The sequence below is a fragment of the Rattus rattus genome, chromosome 18, assembly GCF_011064425.1.
Source record: "Rattus rattus isolate New Zealand chromosome 18, Rrattus_CSIRO_v1, whole genome shotgun sequence".
Classification (NCBI taxonomy): domain Eukaryota; kingdom Metazoa; phylum Chordata; class Mammalia; order Rodentia; family Muridae; genus Rattus; species Rattus rattus.
Genome location: NC_046171.1, coordinates 8,854,318 through 8,874,434, shown reverse-complemented (window position 1 = coordinate 8,874,434; position 20,117 = coordinate 8,854,318). Strand labels below are relative to the sequence as shown.

At 50.4% G+C, this 20,117-nt stretch overlaps 2 protein-coding genes across 2 annotated transcripts; one reads left to right on the top strand and one right to left on the bottom strand.

Moving 5' to 3' along the window:
• Positions 1-4,652: 4,652 nt before the first annotated feature.
• Sfta2 (surfactant associated 2) lies at positions 4,653-5,608 on the bottom strand. The gene is made up of 3 exons (XM_032889068.1): positions 5,316-5,608; positions 5,015-5,106; positions 4,653-4,856 (listed from the first exon to the last, which is right to left on the bottom strand). Exons 1-3 carry the CDS (start codon positions 5,371-5,373, stop codon positions 4,770-4,772), a joined length of 237 nt encoding a protein of 78 aa, XP_032744959.1. The 5' UTR covers positions 5,374-5,608; the 3' UTR covers positions 4,653-4,769.
• Positions 5,609-11,998: 6,390 nt separating this feature from the next.
• On the top strand, positions 11,999-19,857 carry Mucl3 (mucin like 3). Its single transcript, XM_032889067.1, has 3 exons — positions 11,999-12,080; positions 17,937-19,225; positions 19,711-19,857. Exons 1-3 carry the CDS (start codon positions 11,999-12,001, stop codon positions 19,855-19,857), a joined length of 1,518 nt encoding a protein of 505 aa, XP_032744958.1.
• Positions 19,858-20,117: the final 260 nt, after the last annotated feature.

Below are 20,117 nucleotides of genomic sequence, written 5' to 3'. Positions count from 1 at the left end.
GGTGCCCATTTCCCTTTTGGTCCCCAGAGGAGCAGCCTGGAGACCTTTTGGGGGAGAGAACTGGTTACTCAAGCTCCACCTTTGAGACTAGTGTGGGTAAAACAGGTTGCACCACAGGCCATTTTAAATGATGCCAGCAAGGTTCCGGACACGTGCTGGGCTTGCATCCAGCCTAGTACATTTGCAGTCCAGTCTGCCCACTTATCAAAAGAAACTGGCTGTTGCCATGAGACCAAGGGTTTGAGGTAGAAAACCGTTGTCCTAAGGAGTGGACCCTTAAGGAGACCTCAAACTGTACCAGGTGGGGCAGGGTTATCTAACTGGGAGGAAAAGTCAACAGTCCCTAGCCTAGCAACATCCCCCCAACCTCTGGAGCTGCCCTGACCACAGTGGCCAGGCCGTCTGAGGTGGAAAAGCAATGTTGAATAGGGTAGTCAGACTAGCAGCTACGTTCCCCTCCAACCACTGGAAGCTGGACTAGAACCCAGGAAGACAATTGCATGTGCATAACCATCTGACTTCAAAGTCCCGGTGCTAACCGCTTGTTTTCCCAACCCTGCAAGAGTGAGCAGTCCCTGCTGCACAGAGGGTGCCCCTATTGCTTCTGGGGGCTGCCCTGAAAGTGCCTTTAGTGACAACCTCCTCCACCCCCAGAAACAGACGTGCTTAGCAAACCTACAACAGTGTATCCAACTTCACAAGCGAGGAATCGGACTGCCCACCTCTCAACCCATGCCAGGATCTGCTCAAGCCTCAGACTAGCTGGTTGGTTCTTACTATTTCCCATCAGAGGTCACTTTTGTTTGGGGGGGAAAGGGGATGTTATCTTGGAATCAGGTCCATGTGCAGAAAAATACTAGGTATTCTTTTCTTAGACCCATGATCAGAGAGATCTCCATGAGTAAGGACACAGTCTAGGGGAGCCTCTGCCAGTGATGCCCATCTGTGAACGAGATAACTAGAACATCTTCCAGACCTTGTCTCCCTCTCCCTGGGAGAGTTTACTGACCTGGTATCTCCTTTCTTATTAGGACCAAGAAAGAAAAGGGAGCTTATTCAGATTAATGAGTCCCCTTGACTGTATAAAAACCACCACTCAAAACCAGAGGAGTAGAGGTTCCATTTAAACCTTTCCCCCCTCAAATTTATAATCTAAAAGCAAGGTCAGCACTCGAGCTGATTTGCCACAGGTGCCTGTGATCTAGAGACTATAGAAGGATCTTTTTCTCCCTCTGCCCATTTATGTCCTAGCAACTGGAAACTAAAACAAAAGTGGTCGCCAAGGGTGCAATTGGGGCAGAAATGAAACGCACAGCTGAGAGCTGAGAGCGAGAGAGCTGAGAGCCAGAGAGAGGAGACGGGGGGGGGGGAGACAGGGGGACCTGGAGATGCTGAGTGGATAGAGCTGTGAAGGCCAAGTGGACGGCTCAGCTCCTCCCCGCAGCAAGCAGGTGAACCTAACAGTTACTCATGTCCCGCACCTGACTCTGGGCTGCTGCAAACTCAGGCTGCGGATGGAATCCAGGGCCTTGTACAGGTCTAAGCAAGCCTTCAAACACCCTTACCCCCGTGCCCCACCATAGCCCCATCCACAGCCCCATAAGCTTTCTTGTTTCCTCTGTTCCCCATGAGCCTTCTGATCAATGTCTTAGCCAAACCAGGGGAAAGCTACACACACACACACACACACACACACACACACACACACACACACACACGAGGGTGGGGGTAGGGGTGCCTGGAGTCGGGAGATCCTGGGTTAGAAGAGGAGAGGTCATTTGTCCTGTTAACCTCAGCAGTAGCCATGTGGCACAAGCACCTCAGTGTACCAGCATCAAACAAAGCCTTCCCACCCCTAGCCAGAACCCCTGACCCGGCCCTCCTCTAGCCAGAACCCCTGACCCTGCTCGCCTCTAGCCGGCCACCTCCACCAGATTTTCAGGCACTTTCCGCCTCCAACTCAAAAGCAAATTTGGCATCACTTCCCTCTGTATCAGAAAACTTCGAGACTACTTTGGACTTTCCTAAGGTACAACAGCTTAGGAACCAGTGAATAGGGGCTGAAGGAGCTCAGCTCTTCAGAGAACCCAAGTTCTGTTCCCAGCACCCAGGTTAGGTGGCTCAAAATTGCCTGGAAGTAGCGCCGATGCCGTCAATTTAAGGCAAGTACACGAGCGGAGATAAAGTAAATCTTGCCTGCCCCCACACAGCCCACCTTCAGTTGCCTACCCTCAGCAATTCACAGCTCAAGGGCGGAGAACCGGGCAGAGGAAGCTAAGGACCTGCCCCAAGGCCCTTTCTTGGGTGTAGTGAGCAAGGGGTCTGCTTTTCCAACCCTTCCTTCCCCAGAACCTTGGGGTCTGGTTTGCTTAGGAGTGGCGGTTTAACTCTCTACCCTTCAGTTCAGCCTCAAGAGCGGTAAATCTATCCTTAATCCTAGCAGAGGTGGAACCGACTGGGGCTAGACTTGGTCAGGGTGTCCCCTTGCTCGGAAGGGGCCCTTGGAGAGCTAAAAGAGAGCTACTTCCGAGTCCGTCTGGCAATTTTCAGTTACGTATACTACCTTGGATAGAAGTCTTCTCAAATCCTGGACAAGATGCCCCATAAAATATAACGGGGTGTTGCTGGTCACGTAGGAACTGTTGAATGCGTCCCCTGGAGAACAGAACATCCAGGAAAGAAGACCAAGCTGTAGAACCAGAAAAGTAACAGACCCAAGGAAGATGTCCGCTAACAGGAAGCTGGTTTGGGTATTATATAGGGGCCCTGGGTCTTCCTCGTTCACCCATTGGTCCTGCTTAGAAGCCCCGCCCCCATGCCTTCCTGCCATTTCTCCTCAAAAAAATGTCTTCTGCGAGCAAGACGCACCCATCTCAGGGAAACTGCCTTTCATTTTCCTTGTCTACTATGTCTCTCTAACTCTCCCTCACAGCTCTGGTGAACCCCAAGGCATCCGCTCCACTGTACTACCCTAGGAAAATAACCTGGAAGCTGCACCCTGATAACCCCTTAAAGCAGCCCTTCAAGCTGGGCTGAAGAATAGTCCTCTGTCCACTCCTCAAACCTCGGCCCCCGGCACATCTGTAGTCTGCACACCTGACTCATGGAGGCTATGTCCCTACTGGTACAATCCAAGGACAAGTAATAGAGCGCTGGGGTCCCTTGGGGACCTGTAGTTACCTCTCTGTGATGCTCCGTGTTCCAGGACAGTTAGAGAGGCAAGACAAACCTCGCCTTCTGCTTCCTTCTTTTCTATACTGCCTCATCTTCAGAGACGTTCTCTGCTGGAGTGTTGTGCCCAGAAGTCAGCTCTTACACGGGGGGTGGGGGTGGGTGGGCGATGGGGTCTGGGTGGGGACTGGGAAGGACAGGATCACTCATCTCAACGCTCCCAAGGGGTCCCTCAGGTCTAGGCTACACGATTTGCTCAGTGAGAAGCCAAGATAATTTTTTTTTTTTTTTTTTGACACAGGGTCTCACTATGTCGCCCTGGCTGTCCTGGAACTCTCTCTCTAGACCAGGCTAGACTAGAACTCAGAGATCCGCCTGCCTCAGCCTCTGAACACTGGAATTAAAGATATGTGTCCCTAAGCCAAGCTCAAGATAATCTTGAGAGAGTCAGGTAAAAATAGGAAGAGGACTCTGGATTCCCAAGAAGATTTGAATTGGTGAGACTAGGTCCCTTCTCCGCATCAGTCTGTCCCAGATGTGCCCACCTGTCATGTGTCCCAAATGACAGTCCTAGGGTACCTCTCTCTCTCGAGTTTACCCACACTGTTCTCAGAAGAATCCGAGGATGCAGGCATGGCCACCATCCCTGTCATGTGGGTGAATAGAAGCTTGGAGAGGGTTGACCCCTCGTCTAGGACACCTGCGATCACAGGTGGATCACACCTGTGTCCATGTGGACAGGTGCCAGACACTCCTCTAACACCTGCCTCCCTACAGCACAGGGGGAGCCTATTGGCCATTTCTCAGCTGAACCCCTCACTTCCCTCTGAACTCTCTCTACCTGACCAGGACCCTGGGGCTGCAATTAAAATCCTGCTTAAAGACCAAGACACCATATGGTACCTGGTTTCTTGGGTGCTGTTGGACCTCAGGAGAACGTCCTTCTATAAGCCTTCTTTTTTTTTTTTTTTCCTAAAGATTTATTTTATGTATGTGAGTACACTGTAGGTGTCTTCAGACACACCACAAGAGGGCATCGGATCCCATGAAAGATGGTTGTGAGCCACCATGTGGTTGCTGGGAATTGAACTCAGGACCTCTGGAAGAGCAGTCAGTGCTCTTAACCACTGAGCCATCTCTCCAGCCCCTCTAAAGCTTCTAAAAGAAGAGAGTGAAGCCTTCTACAGAGCATTCAGGATTGCTACTGGCAACATGTGGAAAAGCAGCAGGGTGTTCAGAAGAGCTCGGCTGGAGGGGTGGGTGTGCATTTACTTTGTGTGTGTGTGTGTGCTCGCATGTGCACATGCATGTCTGTCTGTCTGTCAGTCTGTCTGGAGTTACCTATATTCCAGGCCTCTGTGGTGTAGAGGGAGAGTCAGTTGCCACCCCTCCTCAGGGAACAGGAGGATCAGTCCGAGCCCTTGCATGCAGCTCACTTTTCCTGTCTGCCCTGGGCTCACAGACCCACTGGACACACTGAATGAAATCACTGAATTCCACGTTTATTAGCCTGCAGCGGGACAAGGGCCTGCTAGGTCCAAGGCATGCTCACTCCCCAAAGGCTGACCGCTCCAGGCCCACACAGGCTTCAGCTGCTCTCAGGCTCTGCAGGTAAGGTGGTGTGGTGGCCCTTTATGATGAAGGGTGACGTTGGTCCCCGGTGAGAGGTGGAGGAGGCGGCAGATCTGGGGGACAAAAACATGAATGGAGGATGAGGTCTAAGATGGTAACCCCACTCCCTGCTTAACTCAGCCACCCCCACCCCAGCAGAGACCTGCAGGCACCCAGAGAAGCATGCAACACGGCTCCCACCCCCACCCACATCCTGCTTCCTAAAAACTACCTTTTGGAGCATGTCCAGAAAGCCGGAGTCCTGGGAGGTCTTGGCCTGAGATGCCTCGGTCAGTTTTACTTGCAAAGTCACCTTTGTTGGCCCTGGGAACAGCAACGTGTGGCTCAGGGGCTCCAGTCAGGGTCACGTGACCCCTCCCAGGGGGGCGACATGTGTTCCACCTCCTTTCCACACTCCCTTTCCTCCACCGCTGTCCCATCAACTCTCAGAACAGGGACTCAGAAACAGAGAATCTCCTCTCCTCCTCTCCCTGTTCATGTCAGGGATCTAGGGGTCCACCCTCCAGCCTCACCTGCGAGTGAGCTGCAGAGGAGGGCCAGGAGGAGGAAGAGGCACGTCGAAGGCTCCATGGTGGCCGCCTCACTTCTCCAGCGCCAGAAGAGGTGTGTGAAAACACTCTCTTTACCCTGGCTCCTCAGCACCAGTGTTGGGGGCACCAAGAGACCATGGCAACTGGATTTTCCAGTTTCCCCAGGCAGTTCCCATGACCCTGGAGAGGGCCACTCACTGAATCCTGGGTAATTTGGAGGGTACCCTCCACCCCCTCTGGTTTGCTTCAGCCCTCCAGGAGAAGGTGCTTGAAAGAGAGTCAGGAACAAGGGGAGGGGGGACTCCTGCAGGTATCTGGGCCCCACCTAAGCCTGGTCCTTCAGTGGTTCTTGAGGGGTTAATGATTAACTGTTCATTAGCTGTGAGCATTCCTGCCAGGGAAGGGCACTGGAATGTGGGCCCCAAGAGAGGGGTGGATGAGGCCCAGCTCCTTCCGCAGCCAAGGGATGACTTAACATCCCAGTCTCAGTGGCTTTCCAGGCAGTGAGAGGACCTTCCGTCTTTGAGATTTTATTTTATGTGGGTGAGTGTTGTGCCTGTTTGTACGAAGGAGAACCGCATGGATGCAGTGCTCACAGAGGCCAGAAGAAAGCATCAGGTCCCCTGGAACGAGATTTACAGATGGTCATGAGCTACCATGCGGGTGCCGGGAATTGAACCTGCATCCTTTAGATCAATGAGAGCTCTTAACTGGGCCGTCTCTCCAGCCCCAATGCCAGACGTTTTACATGAGTGTTTGAGATGGACATGGGCCCTCATGCTTTTATGGCAAACACTTTGAGCTCAATAATAATTCTTTTTTTTTTGGTTCTTTTTTTTGGAGCTGGGGACTGAACCCAGGGCCTTGCGCTTCCTAGGCAAGCACTCTACCACTGAGCTAAATCCCCAACCCCTCAATAATAATTCTTTTTGTTTTGTTTCAAGACAGGGTCTCTCTGTGTAGCCTTGGCTGTCCTGAAACTCACAGCCTGTAGACTAGGCTGGCCCAGAACTCACAGAAATCCTCCTGCCTCTGCCTCTGGAGTGCTGGGATTAAAGGGATGGGCCAGCACTATTCTTAAATGGTACTTATGTGTGGTAGGCGTTGACCACCACTGGTGTCTGGTGACGTGGGCACACTCTTCACAGAGGTAGCTGAGCCATGGGGGAAATGGGAATGCTAGCCTCTACCTAATATGAGCTGCTGTGAAGCACATACATGCCAAGCACACACATGTCAAGCATACACATGCCAAGCACACACATGCCAAGCACACACATGTCAAGCACACACATGTCAAGCACATACATGCCAAGCTCATACATGTCAAGACATGCATGCTGAGTACATACATATCAAGCACACACATGCCAAGCAATACATGCCAAGCAATAAGTGCCAAGCACATGCATCCCAAACACATACATGTCAAGCACATACATGTCAAGCACATGCAACATGTGACATACTAATAGTGCTGAGCAAGCAGTCTGTTAATCCCTGCTACTCTTGCTTGGCCCTGAATCGTCACAGGAGGCAATACCTCATGGTGAGAGCCAAGAGCTTGGCAGCTGGCCCCGGGCACCATGATCAGCCCATCCTATCCATTTTTTATCTCTCAGACTTGCCAGTTCTGAGGGAGGTGAATTTGGGGCACAACTCTAACCCCTTACTTACACTGCCACCATTAGGCTGGCCAGCGGTGCTCATGAGGTGTGGGACCGAAATGGCTGAGAGCATCTTCCTCTTTGACTGTCCCCGAAAGGTTCCTTCCCAGGCTCCCCTGTCTCACTCACCCTCAGTGGGACCACTTTCAACAGATAGCTTCTTGGGATCGGAGGTTTTCCTGACCCACGGAATAGTGGGAAGTGAGCTGTCCATCACGGAGTGGGACTGACACTACCTCCAGTCGCATATGGCAGGAAGGGACCCAACATCTCTTGAGCATCTTTTTCTCACACAGAAGGAAGGCTCAGGGCACACTCATATCTAGTGCTACCAGATCCCTCAAGAAGCTCTTGCGACCCAGTTTGACCTAGGAATCCCAAAAGGGAAGGGAAAAACCACAGAAGCAGGGCTGTTTAAAGCTACGAGGAGTGACGCTCACACAGGCACAGTCAGCTGTTGGCCTCGGGACCTCTGTCTTGTGGGGACAGTTCTCTTTATCTGTGCTCTAGACGGTCCTGGGTGGGCAAAGGAAGACTTGGAAAAAAATCCCCACAACCCTTGAGAGTCCGCTCTCTTTCCTCTCCGCTGCAGCAGCAAAGGCACAAATGCAGTGTCAGTGGGTGCTGTGGTAGTAGCATTAGCCATGATGGTTGCTGTGGTAGCAGCAGCTGACACAGAGGTGATGGCTGTGTCAGTGGGGAGATACTGACCAAGCAGACATCTTTCTTCCTTCTTTCTTTCTTCCTTCCTTCCTTCCTTCCTTCCTTTCTTTCTTTCTTTCTTTCTTTCTTTCTTTCTTTCTTTCTTTCTTTCTTTCTTTCTTTCTTTCTTCCTTTCTGTCTTTTTCCCCAACCCCCCTTCCTCCCTTCTTTTTCTTTCTTCCTTCCTTCTTTTCTTTCTTTCTTTCTTTCTTTCTTTCTTTCTTTCTTTCTTTCTTCCTTCCTTCCTTCCTTTCTTCCTTCCTTCCTTCCTTCCTTCTTTCAAGGATTTATTTATTTATATGAGTACACTATCACCTTGTTCACACCCAGAAGAGGGCATTGGATCCCATTACAGATGGTCATGAGCCACCATGTGGTTTTTGGGATTTGAACTCATGACCTCTGGAAGAGCAGTCAGTGCTCTTAACCACTGAGCCGTCTCTCCAGCCCCAGACATCTTCCAAGTTATCCCGGTAGCAGCTGCAGCCATGCCTGGCATCCCGGGTGACGGGTCCCATTTCAAAACTCCCTCGACCTGTATCTCTCACAGATCCGGTACCCAGGGTGGCAGTGGCTATGGTTGCCAACGTGAGAAAGGAACAGCGGTCATTCTTACCGGCCCAGCCAGCTCCAGCTAACTTCAGAAGACAAAGCAGAACAGCATGAGACAGAAAAACAAAGAAAGAGGTTCTTTTTTTTTTTTTTTTTTGGTTCTTTTTTTTCGGAGCTGGGGACTGAACCCTTGCTCTTCCTAGGCAAGCGCTCTAACCACTGAGCTAAATCCCCAACCCCAAGAAAGAGGTTCTTAGCTTAGCTGTAGGTGCGTTGCCTAACAAGCCCCGGGTTCGGTTCCCAGCGTGAGGCAGTGGGACAATGGGGTGACGAGGCAACACGCAATCAGAAGATACTCTTTGGAGATGGCAGGACCATCTCCATTCTGTCATGGAGGGGTCCATTAGAACCTGCATCCTTCACCCTCAAATCCCTTCTTTCACAAGTGCCAGTCAAGCTCTTTAGCCTATGATGCTTCCCTGCTGAAGGAGCAACCTTTCCTTTGCTGGATGCTGACCACCAAGGATTGCCCCTCTCCCCAGCTTCCTCCCTTCATAGCACGTGAGGGTGCCCCACCTGCTCTGTGATGCCCCTCCGGCCACTCCAGAAGGGTGACAGGATCTCAGGTATTGTAGGCTTCATGGTTAAGCAGACACTGAGCCAAGTGTGGTCTCCCTGGTGCCAGGCTCTCCTGCCCTCATCAAGAAAGAACAAGCTGGGATTGTGGACCTCACCTGTTCTCACAGGTGAGACATGTAATACACACACAGGTTCAGCCGCCAGGGGTCAGGAGGACCCTGTAGCTGGCAACCTCTGTCTCCAGCACAGACAAAGCCACCTCTTGTGACCATAAGACTTCATCTTGGACCAGGCATGGTGGTACATGCTCATTACCCCAGCACATGGTAGCAGCACAAGGAAAGGTCATAGTTCAAGATCATCCTCAGCTACATAGCAAAATCAAGTTCAGTTTGGAGTACAGGACATCTTGTTTCAAAACAGAGAGAGACAGAGACACAATGAAATTTAAACTTATTTTAAAAAATAAATTAAGGATAGACTGGAAAGGTTGAGAACGCTAGCTGCTCCCAAGAGGGTCAGGTGTAATTGCCAGCACCCACACGATGACTCACAACTATCTGTAACTCCAGTTCCAGGGCTCAAACTGTATTCTGGCCTCTGCTGGAATTGCACAAAGGTGGTGCGCAGACACACATGCAGGCAAAGAACCCATAGGCATATAAAATAAACAGAAACCTTAAAAGAATAATATCAAATTATTTTTAAAAATCGAGAGGCTATCAGCCTCCACCTGCCCTGGGTTCCTCTTCTCTAGACACTTAAGTGTGCCGAAAAGCGGGAAGAGGGTGTTTACTTACGAGTACTAGTAGAAGCTTATTGCAAGAAATCCTTAGCCTCCACACCACTGGCGTATCAGGCTGACAGTTCTTCCACTCTGAAGGTGTTCCAAGCTACACAGACAGCCAGCGGTGTCTCCTGCTTCTTTCTGCAGCACACGTCGGCACTCTGGGGCAAGAATAGCTCCTGGAATTGCCACATCTCCCCCGAGGAGGCAAAATTGCCCCTCTCTGCAGAGAGCCAGTGTCTTTGGGACTAGGGACCCTAGAGGAAAAGTGGTGTAGAAGACTAGTAGAAGAGAAGGTTGTTGGACTGGAGAGATGGCTCAGAGAGTGAGAGTACTTGCTCTCCCAGAGGTCCTGGGTTCAATTCCCAGCTGGCTCACAACCATCTGTAAAGGGATCATGGGTCTGTATTCATATACATAAAATAAATAAATCTTGAAAAATAAAGAGAAGGTTGTCAGTTACTCTCAAGCCCAGACGGAGTCACAGGGGAAAGCCTGTCTCTCTCAGATTCCCCATCCTGCAGGCCGCACTGTCTGTTCTACAGGCCGCCAGTCCCGAGCCACCAGTCTTCTACCAACTACGGAGGCTCATTAATCTCCCATTAATTGAGCTAATGGGTGGTTGGTGTCCTCTCCCCTTCTTTTCTCATCCAGCCCTGCCCAAGGGTGTAGGCACTTGGGACAGACTGTGAGTCCTTGTGCGTCCCAGTTGCCATAGCTCCTGCATTCCCTGGGGATCTCCTCATCCTCTCTGCTATCTGTCACCTGTATGTTGGGCACCGTTCCAGATATTGGGGCTATGGACGTGAGGGAGGGACAAAGATATTGCCTCAGAGTGTTTGCAGTGTAGGAAGACTTCAGGTAAACCAGTTTTAGGGACAGGTGGGGCTCCCCTCTCCAAGGTCTCCAGTGGAGTGGTGCTTACTTGCCTGGCTTTAGGTGGGGAGTGGGTGAAATCTCAGGTGTGGGTTCAAAATGGATATGGAGGTAATTCCCCCTTGAGTCCCACATCTGAGGCCTTTCAATGAAAATGAGAGGCAGAGCTTCTAGAGATAGGAGCTCCACATCCTATAGGAGCTCCACATTCTATAGGAATTCCACATCCTATAGGAGGTCCGCATCCTATAGGGATCCACATTCTATAAGCGCTCCATATTCTATAGGAGGTCCACATTCTATAGGAGGTCCGCATCCTATAGGGATCCACATTCTATAAGCACTCCATATTCTATAAGAGGTCCACATTCTATAGGAGGTCCACATTCTATAGGGGTCCATATTCTATAAGAACTCCACATCCTGTAAGAGCTCCATATTCTATAGGAGGTCCACATTCTATAGGGGTCCACATCCTATAAGAGCTCCACATTCTATAGGAGCTCTACATTCTATAGGAATTCCGCATCCTATAGGGATCCACATTCTATAAGAGCTCCGTATTCTATAGGAGGCCCACATTCTATAGGAGTCCATATTCTCTAAGAGCTCCACATGCTACAGGAGTCCACAATCTATAGGGGTCCACATTCTATAAGAGCTCTCTATATTCTATGGGGGTCCATAATCTGTAGGAGTTCATATCTTATAGGAGGTCCATATTCTATAGGGTTAGGGATCCACATTCTATAGGAATCCACATTCTGTAGGAGTCCGCATTCTGAGCAGGGGTAGATGCAGCTTTGAGACTGAGGAAGATGCTGGGCTGGGATGGTAAGGGAGGGAGAGAAAGGACAAATGTCCAATAGGCTGGACATGTGTTGTCAGTCCCAGGGTCCCCTGCCTGTTTTGTCCCTGTCACTGCCTCAGCTACCCCCACAGCCTGTACTTTTATCCTATATATCTGAAAGCACCTGTCTGTGTGTGGTGGGCCATGTGAGGGCTGCCTCCTCCATACCTGCCCTTTCACCTGGTCCTGGGGACAGCTCCACCCAGGGCAGAAAGTGTGACCATGTGTGAGTAAGGGGCGTGGAGCTGGCTGACGCCAGAGACACAGGAGGGTGAGTGTGCACCTCCTCCCAGAGCCCAGACCCGTCCAGCACCCTGTTCGATCCTTCTAGAACATGGACATTGGCTCAGAGCCTGCAGGCCGCCCAGTACTAGCCCTTTCTTCTACAGGTGCTGGATCAGGAGGCTGGTTGGGTACCCCACCCAGATCTTTTTCCGTGTCCCCAGATCCCACCCCTTTGGTGGAACCCAGGTACCTAGCTCTATGACATAACTGCGGTCTCCCATTATCAGGGTGCCCCTAGCGGGTGGGGCAGCTCCATTTGCTTAAGGCTTAGTCCAGAGTAACCCCAGCCCCCGTGACGTCAAATCTGACCCCTTATAAGATGAAGGGTCCCTGGCCCATGGTCCCTGAGCAGCCTACCAGCTCTGACATGGCTCAGATGACCAGTGGCCTCTATCCTATGTTTGGCTTCTTCATCTGCCTCCTCTTCCTTCCGGCTTCTTGGGAGGCAGGTAGGTAAAGGGGTCACCGTTATATGGGGAGGGGTGGTGGTGGTGTGGTTACAAATCACAAAGGGCTTGTTCCTGTGAGTGGTCTCGATGAATGAATGAAGCAAGAGGCACAGGTGGCCATGAAGGGTCGCCCTGTGAATTCATGGCATACAGGAGAAGAATTTCCATCCTGCTGTTTCTCTTGAGACATGGTCCGAGGGGCTATCCCTGCCCAGTGCTTCCAGCTTGCATAAAGACACCGTGTGGGCAGTTTGTTCTAGGGAACAGGAGAAGGATCTGGCATACACCGGGCACTTCCTAAGTGTTAGGAGCTCACCGATACTTGTGATACCACATCTCCCACCATCTCCTTAATATCCTGCAGAGGGTCAAGAAGTAAAGAGAGCATGGCCAACGTCACACAGCTGAGAGGGGCAAGCTCCTTGGGATGGGGTATGGGTGGGCTTCAGAAGGCTCTTTGCTGACCCCGTCTCCCCCCCTCTGACTCGGCCAATTCGCTCACTTGCCAATGGTAAAAGATGGGAAGGATGCTGCCAGCCAGTTCCAGCAACTCAGTGCAACCTGCCGGGTACCAGTCACGGTTCTGGGGGCTTTGCCCACCCAGCTCCCCATCTGATAGTAAGTTAGATAAGAAAAGATAACAGATGGCAGGGAAGGAGGTGGGCATCGCTAAGTCTGTTCACTTAGTTTAACACACGTTGCTAAGATAGCACCAGGGAGCAGAGATGCCAAACGCAGGGGCACTGTGAGGGGACCAAGGCATCTACAGGAGGGTCTCCATAGGGTAAACAGAGAAGCAGAGTTCCCACATCACGAACAGATGTGAAACCCCAAACCAGAGATATGGTAGGGGGTAATTCTGGAAGCTTTTGAGTGCATAGCAAGTGGCATATTTTTCCAATAAGGTCCAGATAGAGGTGAAAGTAGGTGGAAGCCCTTACCCTCAGCTCAGGGTCTCCCTGGGGTCCCATGGAATGGTAAGGGTAGGAGCCGAGACTCAGTGCCTCTGACAGCCCTCTGCAGGGAACTCTGTTAGCATCCCGACCTAATGTCCTTGCTCCTCCCCAGGGAGCTGAATCCAGTCTCAGTCTGAATCCCTGTCTCTGAGCTTACCTGCTCCTCTTTCCCTGTGTCAGCGGAGGTCCGCCAGCTGTCAGGCTACTGCACAAGCAGAACGGATCTGCAGGGGAGAAAGCTCACCATAGTCACCTGGAGGTTTGCCTCAGGACAGAAGGCAGGGACGCAGCAGTAGTAAGGGATGTGGTCAGGGAGGGCTCCTGGAGCATGGTGGGGGCAGCAGCGGGACATGGGGAGAAGATACAGGGCACACAGGCCCATCTGATGGTAATGTGAGTAGGACAGAGTATGGGGTGTGGGCCAGGGCTGGGCATGTATCTGTGTAGAGCAGAGAGAGAGAGAGAAAGAGATCAAGGGAGGGAGAGAAGAGGTCACCCAGGGTGGGCGAAGCCCCTGGAGCACTGTTCTGGTGTAGCTCAGCATCTGTCCACCATACCCGTTCATCTCCACATGCAGGTAGGTGCAGCACTCCAGAGCCTGAGCAAAGCACTAAGTCACACACACAGATTAAAACATGGCAGGGAACCTCAGGCAGGGAATGTGGGAACAGCAGCCAGGGAATAGCTACAGGAGAACAGTTCTTGCCAAGTGTGCTCAAAGCTCCAGCACCACGGTGGTGCACACCTGTGGTCCTAACACCAGGGAAGTAGTTGCAGGAAGATCAAAAGTTCAAGGCCGGGGTTGGGGATTTAGCTCAGGGGGAGAGTGGTAGAGGTCCCTCCAAGGAAGCGCAAGGCCCGGGGGTCGATCCCCAGCTCCAAAAAAAAAAACCAAAAAAAAAAAAAAAAAAAAAAAAAAAAAGTTCAAGGCCACCTTGGTTTACATAGCAACTTCAGGTCTATCCTGGGCTCTGTGAGAACCAATAAATCAATTCAATAATAGTAATAATAATAAGAATAGTAATAATAATAGTAATAGTAATATAGTAATAATAAAAGGCAATTGACATCTACCCCAGACTTGGTGGCCAGCCATCTTCCTTCTGCTTGTTCTTCTTGGGACATCCCTTAGTTAACACAGGAGACGTTGCTTGTGGGTCTTCCAGCCTTTGGGAGCCACAGATATATTTTTTAAAATTTTTTTATTAATTTTTATTTATATGAGTACAGTGTAGCTGTTTTGAGATGCACCAGAAGAGGGCATCAGATCCCATGGTTGTGAGCCACCATGTGGTTGCTGGGATTTGAACTCAGGACCTCTGGAAGAGCAGTCAGTGTTCTTAACCGCTGAACCACCTCTTCAACCCCACAGATACATTTGTTGTTTGTTTGTTTTTTTTTTCTTTTCCTTTTTTCCCCCCTCTTAATGCATGCAGTGGAAGGCAGTGGGCATTCTAAAGTCTTTTTCAACCATCTCAAATTACTGTTTCTTCTGACGATTCGGTGCTTATGAAGCTGTTCTGAGGAAGCTGCTGTTTGTTCTGAGCTTCCAAGCACTGAGGTGGTTTGATTGGGTTAAAGCTTGGACCCCTTGGGGCTGGGGATTTAGCTCAGTGGTAGAGCGCTTGCCTAGGAAGCGCAAGGCCCTGGGTTCGGTCCCCAGCTCCAAGGACCCCTCGATTCTGCGAGGCCAGTGGAATTCACCACGCGCCACCATGGGCCGCTTGCGGTCTCTGTGGAGCTCTATCATATGGGAAGCATGGAGTGTAAGGGAAACCTGGCTGTGGCAGTTAGCTAGACTCTCAATTTTCTCCTCACCTATAAAAATGTAAGGTTCTGGGGTCGGGGATTTAGCTCAGTGGTAGAGCGCTTGCCTAGGAAGCGCAAGGCCCTGGGTTCGGTCCCCAGCTCCAAAAAAAAAAAGTAAGGTTCTAACCCCCACATCATGGGCTTGCGAGAAAGATTAAATGGACAAATACATAAACAACATACTTCAGACGCCGCAGCAGTGCCCTTCCCTCCCCAAGAGACCAGGCTAGCCCATATGCTCTGACTCCTGCTCTGACTCCACCTCTCAGTTGCTGGGTGTCCCTGAGATTCCCTAACCACTCTGAACCTTGTGTCCTTGAGTATAAAGCTGGGAGAACAGCAGTCTTCAACCTCAAGAGGTTCTTGACACGAATACATGAGGCTTGCGGGAAGTGCTCAACGAAAGTTAGCATCGCTTTTGCTGAGGGCTGGTCCCTTTCTCTGGAAGATTCTAGTTTCATTTTTTTTTTTAAATTTATTTTATGTATATAAATACACCGGAACTGTACTCAGACTCACCAGAAGAGGGCACCAGATCCCCACTACGGATGGTTGTGAGCCACCACGTGGTTTCTGGAATTGAACTCAGGACCTCTGGAAAAGCAGTCGGTGCTCTTAACCACTGAGCCACCTCTCCAGCCCAGGATTCTAGTTTCAGAGATGGAAAAATGCAAGAGACTCACAGCTTCTAAGAGCCTGGTGAGGTCCGGAAGCCCAATCATGAAAGAATGTTTTTCTGGGGGCTGGAGAAATGGCTCAGGAGTTAAAAGCAGTTAAAAGACTGCTCTTCCGGGGTTGGGGATTTAGCTCAGTGGTAGAGCGCTTGCCTAGCAAGCACAAGGCCCTGGGTTCGGTCCCCAGCTCCGAAGGAAAAAAAAAAAAAAAAAAAAAAAAAGACTGCTCTTCCAGAGGTCCTGAGTTCAATTCCCAGCAACCACATGGTGGCTCACAACTATCTGTAATGGGATCTGATGTCTTCTTCTGGTGGGTCTGAAGGGAGCAACAGTGTACTAAAAAGGGGGTTGTGGATTTAGCTCAGTGGTAGAGCGCTTGCCTAGCAAACGCAAGGCCCTGGGTTCGGTCCCCAGCTCCGAAAAAAGGAAAAGAAAAAAAGGAAGAAAGAAAGAAAATGTCTCTATGAAGAAATCAAATGCCTGGCTTACTGTGTTAGCTTTCTGGAACTATAACAAAATACCAGAGATGATTTAACTCTGAAGATGAAAGTTTTGTTTGAGGTCATAGTTTTTTATGATTGTACCCAGGACAATTGGCCCTGGTGCAGCCCATCTAGATAGGAATGTAGGGACGGGCAAAGCCATTCACTGATTGATCAAGTATAGAGCAGAGAAAGGAGCTGGCATCCTAACGGTCCTTTCAAGGGTATGCCCCAGTAATCCAACTTCACCCACTAACGGTTCCATCACCTCCCGGCAGTGCCAAGTTGGGGACTGAGCATTTAACTCCTTTGGGGGCAGTCTAGAGCTGCACTCCGGCACCCTGACAATGGTGCTCTTAACCACTGAGAGGAAACGGCTGTCAAGCGAAGAGCAGAATGGAGCGACAAAGAGCTTCCCCCTGGCCTCTGTAAACTCAGTTCCCCGCTAGGGCACAGGCTTCTCTAGTCTCAAGCTCTTGTCCGCTCTTCCCATGGTTCACTCTAGGACTGATTTCCCAGCCCCGTTCTCATCAGTGGAAAGTTGGGTGGATCTCAGTGTCCCATGGCTGGGAATGGGTCCAGATTCTGGGTGCCACCTTGAGCGGACCAGTGCTGACGGTCTTAGGTACAGTCTTCTGTGGGCATTGCTTAGACTCCTGCAGTCCTCCCATTGGTTGACGCACTGTCAATCAAAACCATCTTTACTCTCACCTTCCAATCACCTTTCACCTGCTTGTGTGCCTGTCAACAGTGACTTCCCTCTACACCTATCCAACTAGTAATTTTTCAGAGCCTGGCTCGACTGGCATTCTGTTGTTGAGCGTTCCTTTAGGGTTTATAAACTCACAGACTAGAACTCCCTTTACTGGGAAGAACTGAGAGGGATTGACTCCATATCAGAACCGTTTGTCTTTCTGTAATATCCCAGGTCTGACCCAAAAGTGACACGATGTGAGAAACCGAGACAAATCCTGGCGGAACTTCTCAAACAGGGAGGTTGTAAGAAGATAAAAAGGAAGAGGGTTGGGGGGAAAATGGGAAATCTCTATCCTGGTGATGGAGTTTGGTCTGAGTGGAGGAAAGTGGATACAATAGTTCAGCCTGTGACATCTACCCCACTGCATTCCCTTCTTGGTAGACATGTCTGGGAAGAGATGAGGGTGATTTCTTTTGATGGAAAAGGGTCTCTCCTTGCAGGTCCTGACAGTGGTGAGCTGGATTGTGGGAGGGGTTCTGTTTAGGGACAGGGTGTGAAGGAAAACGCCCTTATCAGTCGACAGATATGGAACTTAATTCAACAAAAGAAAAAAAAAAAAAACCCACCTGGATAGGGACAGAGGATGTGTTACTGAATCTGGTCTGAAGAATGAGAGCCGAGAGATTTCTGGGGAATAAAGACTTGTCTTCTGTGGGAGTTCTAGTCTGTGGGTTTATAAACCCTAAAGGAACGCTCAACAACAGAATGCCAGTCGACCCAGGCTCTGAAAAATTTCTAGTAGAATAGGTGCGGAGGGAAGTCACTGTTGACAGGCACACAAGCAGGTGAAAGGTGATTGGAAGGGGAGAGAAAAGATGGTTTTGATTGACAGTGCGTCAGCCAATGGGAGGACTGCGGGGGGTCTAAGCACTGCCCAGAGAAGATTGTATCGACCATTGAGAGATGACTCTAGACCTTAACTTCTTAGAAGCAGGAAAGATGCCAGAAGGCTGAGAGGAAATTTGGGGAATGGACGTGGGGAGGAGGAGAGAGCCTACACTTTTTGCTGAAGATGCAGTTTAAGTAGACGTCCAGCAGCTGGAGGGGAGAATGCGGTTGAGCAGGGTGATGTTTTAAGGAGCCTTCCTGAGGAGACAGCTGTGCATCCAGGAATGCCTAGTCCAGAGGCAGGCAAGAGGTTAGGGAAGTTTCTTATCTCTCTCTCTCTCCCCCCACAGGTGCTAACACATTTCAAGAACTTCAAAAGACTGGCGAACCTTCAATATCCGATCATTTACTCCCTCTTACTCCAGGTCTTACTCGCAGAGCTCTTTCTGACCACAAAAACTCAGGGCAGCATCCTCCAGATCTCCCCAAGTCTACAGCAACCCAGAAGCCCAAAAGACAGTGCAAAACGGTCCGCCTTGTCAAACCAGTGCACAAACCTATAGACGACGCCAAAGCCGCAGACAACGGAAACACCACTGTCGGTCATGAACCATTTCCCGCTTCAGAGAAGGACCTCAGCAGCCAGGGAAAACATCCGATGGCCCGGAACGAACGCTCAGCTGATGACCATGGATCCACGAACTCAGAGAAGATATCAGATGGAGGACATTCGACCTCAGCACCCATGAGAAGAACATCCTGTAAGCCTGTAAGGAGGACATCAGGTACACCAGTGAGTTCCACGGAGACCAGCACCAAATTAAGGACAACCTCACGGAAGCCCGAAACTTCTTCCCATGACTCAGATCTCATTAGAAAAAGCACTTCTTTGCCAGTGAAGTCCACGGGAGTCTCAAGGACCTCATACAGGACTCCAAGATCACCAGGAGCTGAACGCCACACAATTCCATTTACCTCAGACAAGTCTGTCCGGTTGACTACAGAACACACCAAAGAGGCCACATCAGATAGGGAAAAGCTATATCCCCCATCGGCCACAACATCCCAGTCAATGCCCACTAAATATGAAAGAGAGACCAGGCCAGCTAGTGAGAGTACTTCAATAGCCCACGTGCCTCCTGTAGAAAACCATACCCCATCAGCTGGTGAAACTACGACACAGGTCTCAGCAAAGTCCACAAAACACACAGAAGAGGCCACCACATCAACCACCGAGAAAGCCACAACAGCCCCAGAGAAACCCACAGTATTCCAGAGGAAAACTATGCTGACCACTCAGACACTAAAAGCCACCGGAACCCCAGAGAAAACAACAGTAAACTTGAACACCACAGGATTCGTCAAGGCCATGGAAAACACGTCTACTGCTCCCTCTCCTCACCTCCATAAAACCGAGACCGCACACCAAGGAATCACTGGCTCTTTGACATCCAGAATGGACCTGAGACCCATCACTTCAGAAGCTCACCACCTCCAGCAGAACACCCACAGCTTACCTGGAGGCCTCCACTCTGTTCAAGAGAGGGAGGGAAGTAATTCTTTCCCTGCGTGGGCTATAGTTGTTGTGATCCTCATGGCTGTGATTATTCTGCTGATTTTCCTTGGTCTGATCTTTTTGGTAAGGGCAGTGAGGATTTGGGGGAGGAGGGGCAGGAAGGGTCAGGGAGACACAAGAGATGAGGTTCGAAGAGTGATTAAGAGAGAGAAAATGGGGTTGGGGATTTAGCTCAGTGGTAGAGCGCTTGCCTAGCAAGCGCAAGGCCCTGGGTTCGGTCCTCAGCTCCGGGGGGGAAAAAAAAAAGACAACAAGAGAGAGAAAATGAGCTGGGGTGGAATGTGGGTCTGAGAGAGAAATTTTGGGAGTTGGTAATAGTTTTGGGCATAAAGGTAGGAATATAAGGACAAAGTGACCAGGGCAGAAGTAGGCTGTAGATGGAATCTGGGACTCTGTATTTGACCCAGGTTTGGAACATGGACCAAAGCTTGGATAGAATCTTCAAAAAGAAGACGAACAAAGGCGCAGGATTAGGGAGAAAAGTCCTGAGGGTGGTTGAGGAAATTGAACCAGGGGCAGTGGTCTTACTCCTCTGTCTGTCCCCTCAGGTCTCCTGTGCATCAAGAGCACGACACCAACTGACGCAGAACTCAGAGGATGCAGAGCCCGAGGACAAAGGGGGCCGCAATTCCTACCCAGTCTACCTGATGGAGCAACAGAATTTGAATCTAAACCAGATCCCTTCCCCACCATGACCGCAAGACCTGCATCCCTAGATCTTCCAGGCTTTGCCCCTTTCCTGGAAGACGAACTCCAAGTTCCTGGACTTAGAAAAGGCAGCAAAAAATGACAGACAAAAGCTGTACCTCCCCCACTGGCCATGTTCTCAACTGACTAGCTGAAGAAGAAGGCTTGTAAGGGCGATAGACGAACATTCGGAGAAGAGAGAAAGAAGAATAACGCAAGTGCTCTCCGTAGAAAGTGGTGGAAGAATAGCATTGACAGACAGCAGGGG

What these genes read in the sequence shown, in the direction of transcription:
- Mucl3 (XM_032889067.1), top strand. Translation starts at nt 11,999, where the DNA reads ATGGCTCAGATGACCAGTGGCCTCTATCCTATGTTTGGCTTCTTCATC. An exon ending in TCCGGCTTCTTGGGAGGCAG is followed by an intron (nt 12,081 to 17,936) that starts GTAGGTAAAGGG and finishes CTCCCCCCACAG; the next exon opens with GTGCTAACACATTTCAAGAA. An exon ending in TCCTTGGTCTGATCTTTTTG is followed by an intron (nt 19,226 to 19,710) that starts GTAAGGGCAGTG and finishes CTGTCCCCTCAG; the next exon opens with GTCTCCTGTGCATCAAGAGC.
- Sfta2 (XM_032889068.1), bottom strand. Translation starts at nt 5,373, where the DNA reads ATGGAGCCTTCGACGTGCCTCTTCCTCCTCCTGGCCCTCCTCTGCAGC. An exon ending in CCTCTGCAGCTCACTCGCAG is followed by an intron (nt 5,107 to 5,315) that starts GTGAGGCTGGAG and finishes TGCTGTTCCCAG; the next exon opens with GGCCAACAAAGGTGACTTTG. An exon ending in TTCTGGACATGCTCCAAAAG is followed by an intron (nt 4,857 to 5,014) that starts GTAGTTTTTAGG and finishes TTTGTCCCCCAG; the next exon opens with ATCTGCCGCCTCCTCCACCT.